The 6,843-nt window shown below is 42.1% G+C and overlaps 1 protein-coding gene across 1 annotated transcript in view; it reads left to right on the top strand.

Annotated features, from left to right (window-relative positions):
• Positions 1-6,843, top strand: part of LOC101856412 — a gene marked incomplete in the record, with an annotated part of 30,959 nt that overhangs the window by 12,597 nt on the left and 11,519 nt on the right. Inside the window, 1 exon segment of the mRNA XM_013080568.2 lies at positions 1,130-1,151. Coding sequence (XP_012936022.1) covers positions 1,130-1,151 — 22 coding nt within the window.

Here is a 6,843-nt window from a genome sequence, read left to right as displayed (position 1 = left end):
ATCTCTCTCTCTCTCTCTCTCTCTCTCTCTCTCTCTGAGTAACTTAAGAAATGGGACGAGCGTAGAGTCACGTATTTTCTCTCGGGGATAAAGCTTAACACGCACGTGCAGAGTAACTCGCCAGCAAGCCCTCCCTGATGACGTCAGGTGCTGTCCGTTGTGCTGTCAATGCAGGTTGGAATCTGTCTTTCACGTGTTTGTTTTCACGTGTAGAGGTTGTTGTGATCTGTCTCCGGCTGTGAAGATCACGAGCGGAGGATACAAGGGAGAAAGCGAGCAATGTGATCTTTGACCTTTTACCAAGTGTGAAGGTCGGATTAAACTGACAGCACATTAACCCTAATTGTTCTTCCTTTTGTAGGTCAGCGAGGGTGTCGAGTGTTCTCATTAAACACAAAGTGGGTCATTTTTTATACAGGACTTATACTTCTTGGTTCCCCTGCACGCCAGACTTTTTAAACGTAGGTTTATGCCCTGATCGACACAATTTTCCATCATTTAAGAGGCAGGTTTCGACCTTGCCTGTCCTGTCAGCAGAGTAACCCGGGATAAATGTCCCAGCAGAAAGACTCAATAAAAAATTATCTCCACTCGAGAATCAAAGACGGATCTTCTGCGTGCTATGGTGAAGAGTCTAACCATTACACCGCAAACGCCAGTGCATGCCAGACTAAGAGGGAAAACGACACTGAAATGGCAAGAAAAAGTCATACCGTTCTGGTCCCTTTTAGCCTCGAACCCCCGAATCTTTACATGTTTGTCAATCACCAACCCTACTGAGACTATAACTTGTTGAAAGAATGCTGTAAGGGTGTGTGTAAAGAACGGTCCGGTAGTCGTATAAGGAGGTAATGGGATTTCATCTTGGGTTTGACATTTACGATGCTTTCACTTTCCAGGGAGGGAACATGGGTCTACCTTCGGACCATGTGTTCGTTACAATCTCTCTTCATGCCGCCTCATTTTGTTAATTTAGAGTGTGGATGGTAGTTTGGGGGTGGGTGAGGTGAGGGGATGGGTTGCTGTGCCGTGCTGTGCTGCCATAGTAACTCACCTTTCTTACAGCCAAAAATCAACACAATTAGATTCTTAAATATTATATTGCTCACTTTTTTGTCTCTTCCCGCAGGAAAATGCTGGGGACAAGCATCGTCGGGTAAGTGTTGTTGGCTGGCTCAAGTCTTGAATAGTAATGTTTGTGTACTAACCCCACCCATACTCCATCACCCAAAAGCCCCATGTGTGTTTATACCTGTTGCTCTTTGGGCAAGAGAGAAGTAAATCGTAGGAAGGGACGTTCCCTTTACCATACCATAACCTAGTACATAGACGCTGAAAGTGTTTACTTCAGGAGATAGCCATGAGGAGGGGTTTAGCAGCAGACCCAATAACTCGTTTATTTATTGATCAGAACGACCTGCTGAACCACCTTCGTTTGTAGGGTTACGGAAAGATACGTATGTACATCAGACAAAATGATCAATCATTCAAAAGCCACGGTAGCAATTATATCCTGTAAAGGGAAGACTGTTGCTGTGGTGAGCTCGAGAACATACTGTTCAAGACTCCGACCACTGTGCGTCAACTTTGGATTTGACGACTCTCTGGTTCGACATTGTGGTTCATGGGCATAACAGCGAGTTGACCTCCTTCCTTCTAGAGTGCCCAGCCCACTGCAGGACAATCTCTGTGTCTGGGGGTGAAGTCTCGGTATTCAACATTCTGCCACAAAGACAGCTTACGTGAATTAATGAATTAATGAAGAAGAAGAAGAAGAAGAAGAAGAAGAAGAAGAAGAAGAAGAAGAAGAAGAACAACAACAACAACAACAATAACAACAACAACAACAACAACAACAACAACAACAACAACAGATTGGGCATCAATACCCAAGTCACTTCTCTTCAAATATTTATTTTCTGGTATTGTCTATTTTGTTTCATTGGGGGTTGTTTGGGGGTTGTTGTTGTTTTTTTTTGGGGGGGGGGTTGTTTTGTTGTTGTTGTTTAGTTTTTGTGGATTTTTTGGTTTGGGGATTTTTTTTAGGGGGAGGGGGGGGGGTTCTAGTTCTAAGATGTGATCTTTGTATACGACAACAGATCGAGCATGATTTTGTCTAGAACGTTTGTGAGGTGTATATTCTTAGCCAGTGACTTATTTTGCTGAATTCACTGGTATACGACTTCTTGAAAATAGTCTTTGAGAAACAAGCGACGAGTTTCATTTGATCAGCATACATTTTAATATGGTCTAATAGACCAACGGATATAACATTCATTACCTGATAGTAAAATTAAAGCCACAGAATTGCGTCCTTAAATCGCCCGCAACGGCGTCTGTGTCTGAAGCAATCAAAACTTACTTTACAAAAAGATGTCTCGATTCCCATGGAGAAAGATAGTAAATGTCTTTTGAAGCATCTCCATCAATCTGCTGGAGCAGTTCAAGATATGCCCTGCCTGACTGGCGGGTTCGAAGCGGACAGTCTCGGCAATTGTTTCTATGGGAGAGGGGGTAAAATATTGGCAGTGAACCGTTGGGTTTACCTCTTCATGGTTATTAAAATGTATGCATGTAGACGTGTGAAATCACTAGCATTCTCCAAAGAAGTCTCTGCCATTTTTCTAATGGCTTAGTGTATAAGAGACTTGTCAGGAGAAGTAATAACGACTTGCGCTGTAGTTTATTCTTAAAGATGGGGGAGAAATATTATTATAATGGCTCCGTTTTGAGCTCTCTGGAATTAACCTTTTGTCTCGTCTGTATAAATTTAAATGAAAATGTTTCTGCAATGAAAGGGTAAAGACAAGACGCCCATCATCAAAAAAAGGATGGTCATTCGACGGAATCGATCACAGTGTAGCAAATTATGTTTTGTAAGAGTCCACCAATCACTTTGGTTTTTGGTTGTGTTTTTTTGTTGTTGTTGTTTTTGTTTTTTTTAAATTAAAATGCAGTATTGAAGATATTCAAAGAAATTGTTTTCTTCTTCCCTAAACACAGACAAAATGTATGCTGCATGAATTGACACAATGGTGATGACTGGCAACTTCAACCAATTCCCATACTGCTGGAAATAGCAGTACAATTATCGTAATTTTTCACCAATAGAACCTTCAACAATATAGGAGGGGTGTGTTTTGGTTGTTGTTTATTTAGTTGTTTGTTGTTTTGTTTGGGGGGGGGTTGTGGGGATGGTAAATGTTTTATGGCGCTGGCAACAGAATAAGGTCATATGAGTGCGCCTGACACATTAAGGTTCCTGGGTGGCGGTCGAAGCCTACCCTTATGGATTTTGGACCACCAAGGGATCTTTAACGTGCACAGCTTGCCTACGTGACCCCCGAGATTTTCGCCCGTATCCAAGAAGGCTAAGGGTTAGATCTGACCTACCATAAGACCAGGGGTGTGGCTGAAAGACAGCAGTAAGAAGGAGCTTAGGAGTGGCAGTTGAAAGGCTGCAGAAAGTGTCAGGAGCACAGAGGAGATGAGGGGGTGGGGGCAGAAAGTGGAGGCGAAAGCAGACGACAGAACGTAAACATTGTTTGAGATGAGGAAAGGAGATGAAAGGAGACAGTTTTAGAGAAGAAAATGTTCCGTCCTTATCCGGATTCGAACCCGTGACCTATTGAATGAAAGGCGAATACCGTAACCTTTCGAACACGTACGCCCTAACACTATTATGTGGAATTTCAATTTTAAGTGTATTTTATCAAAATAATTTCTCGATGTTGAGGTTTTTCAGGACATGCGTCTCTTTCCAGTGCCCTGGAATATGTATGAAAGTGAGGGGGGGGTTGCTTTTTTTTGGCCCAAACTCTGAGTTACGACACTTGAGCTGCTTGCTTCCCTGCTATGTATGCCCAACACCTTTGATAGAACTGAAGCTGAGACAAACGCAATGACAGTTAACAAAAACTCACAGTGGATGAAGACCAACACCCATCTCCGAGCGACGCCCTTTTTCACTTTACACTCGTCGACCGTACCTTTCAAACAAGCAATCATGCTGGCATTGCTTTCTTTCTCACCACGCCATCAACTCTCAATCTGATAGAGCTTTGCCCAGCTCGTCTCCTCGCAAGCAAAGACAATATCAGCTACCGAGATCTGGCAAAATCAACAAAGGAAACACTGTGGTTGCAGTGCAGGTCTCACGGGGAGAGAGCATCGAGAGAGACAAAAAATGAGTAGGCCTTCTGGTTGTAGCAAGAGGAACAGAAGAGTAGAGCCGTTAGCAGAAGTAGCAACGACAGCTGTTGTGGTAGAAGAAAGTAGCAGCACCAGTTACAGAAGCGGTAACAGTAACGTCAGCAGCAGTAGTGTTGGCAGCAGCAGTAGCAGCAACTGTAGCAGTAGTAGCAGCAACAGCAGCAACAATAGTAGCAAAGTAGTAGTAGTAGTAGTAGTAGTAGTAGTAGTAGTAGTAGTAGTAGTAGTAGTTGTTGTTGTTGTTGTTGTTGTTGTTGTTGTTGTTGTTGTTATTGTGGTAGGTGTTGATGTAGGTGTTGATGTTGTTGTTGGTGTTGTTGTTGGTGTTGTTGTTGTTGGTGGTGGTGGTGTTGTTGTTGGTGTTGTTGTTGTTGTTGTTGTTGTTGTTGTGGTAGGTGTTGATGTTGGTGTTGGTGTTATGGTAGCAGAAGCAGAAGCAGAACCAGAAGCAGAAGCAGTAGCGAGAGCAGCAACAGCAAAAAGCAGGGCTTCCAATTGTTGCAATACATTGTTTGTGCAGTATTACTAGTATTACTTGTTCTGGTATTGGTCTTGCCGTGTTATGTTTTCTCTATTGTTTTCTCTATTGTTTTCTTTTTTTCTTTTTTTTTTTTTGCTTTGTTGGTTTGTTGTTGTTGGGGGTTTTTTCATGATGTTGCTGTTTGTTTGGTTTGTTTTTTTATTTGTTGGTTTGTTGTTGTTGTTTTTTCTTGCTGTTGTTGTTGTTTTGTTTGTTTTGTTTTTGTTTAGTTTTGTTTTTTTGTTGTTTTTTATGTTGTTTTGTTTGTTTGTTTGTTTGTTGTTGTTTTTTTGTGTTTTGTTTGGGGGGGGGGGGTGGGGGGGCGAAAAAAGGGGTGGAGCAGGGCTGGAAAGGGTAGGGTAGGGAGAAGAGAGGAGGCTTGACTACATAAAGTGACTGAACCCATAGATATCAATTCAAATAAATATCTTAGATTGTGCCCTGACATGACCGTCGCTCTTTTCTCGCTATAAAAACTTTGCTGCGAAGTGTGCGCACCATGGGTAGTCACACAAAAGGTAACACACCAGATTCAGTAGAGTCGAGTGCGCGTGGCACCCCCCCCCTCAACCCCGCCCTTCATTTTTGTTTTAGTAAGTGTTTTACGGCTCATGCAACACAGTTAGATCATATAAGTGCGGAAGATTAGTGGTGTTACAACAAAGCAACAAACACAAAAAAGAAGGAGAAATAAGGACAATGGATGATTGGTCATTGACAGAAAACAAGGAGCAAACCATACTTTTGTTTGACTCCAAACTAAGTCAAATCGTGCGGTCCATAGAGAACCGGAATTACGTCAGAATGTGCTGTCTACGATATAATAATATAAGTCTATGCTAAAACTTATAGGGGCGCGCGCGCGTAGTTATGTGGACATCATTAGCAAGTATAATCGAGATTGCCAGCTGACGTTGTTGGAGTCAGCACGTGTTCTTTTAAGTGATATAGGCTACTTAATAGCAGTTGGCGCAACAAAGCTAGACGCGGTGCGCTGTCCGTTTTGGATTTGTTGCTTTTGTTGGGGGGGGGGGGGTTCCTCTGAATATAATTGCAGGAGTACAGAAAGACCAATGCATAAGTTAATGATGTATTCCGTACACGTTTCATATAACGTTATGAACTGTTTTTTAGGTTAAAGTTGGGAGGGGGGGTGGAGGGGTTATCGTTTTTGTTGGTTTTGTTTCTTTGTTGTTGTTTTTTTTTGGGGGGGTGGGTGGGGGGTGTTTTTGTTTTTGTTTGTTGTTGTAATAATTGTTTAAGTTCATCATTTGGTGGGAGCCGGTTCATTTTCAAGACTGGAACATGTACTTGAATATTTTTGATAGTTAATGTGTTAACTTTTTTCTACTTGACAATATAAATGGGACTACATTTGTCGACACGGTAGTGATCTTATTGCCGAGAAAAGGCGAGATGGTTTTCAGAAATAACACTTAAATCTAATTGGTGAAGAGACAGCCACTTTTCTTTTCGACAATTGTTAGCCGTCTTGGACAACTTCGATTGCACTTTATGTTACCTCAGTTTTTAACAACACACTCTAACCACCTTCATCATCTCTGATGGTACTACCATTAACCATATTCGGTAATCATAGTTGTTATCATCCAGGGAGTTGAAATTCTGGCACGCTGGTTTCTCCAAAATGCCACCGTAATTAATGCTAAAGATGTTAATAGAACACACTTTTGACTAGAACTTTAAGGATACTTAATAACCTACAAGTTGTCACGGTGAACCTAATGTTATTCTTTTGTTTTGTTTGTTTTGATACGTGTTTTACCGCGCTCGCAACCGCATAAAGTCATATGAGCCCATGGGACACATTATGAAACGTTTTCAGTTTGGTGCGAATTTTTTTATTTTGCCCGGATGGCGGCCGAAGCCTACTCTTATCGATTTTAGGACAACCATTAAGGGATCTTGAACGGCTGCAACATGCACGCGGAACGGAACCTTCGAGATGTTTAGCCCTATTCCGAGAAGGCTAGATGTTCGATCTTACCTACCATAAGATCAAGGGTGTGGTTGAAAGGCAGCAGTAAGAAGGAGCCAAGGAGTAGCAGTATAAAAAAAGTTGTAGAAAGTGTCAGGAGCCCAGAGTGGGG

Source organism: Aplysia californica, unplaced genomic scaffold (assembly GCF_000002075.1).
Source record: "Aplysia californica isolate F4 #8 unplaced genomic scaffold, AplCal3.0 scaffold00091, whole genome shotgun sequence".
NCBI classification, from domain to species: Eukaryota; Metazoa; Mollusca; class Gastropoda; order Aplysiida; family Aplysiidae; genus Aplysia; species Aplysia californica.
This window is presented reverse-complemented; position numbering and strand designations above follow the sequence as displayed.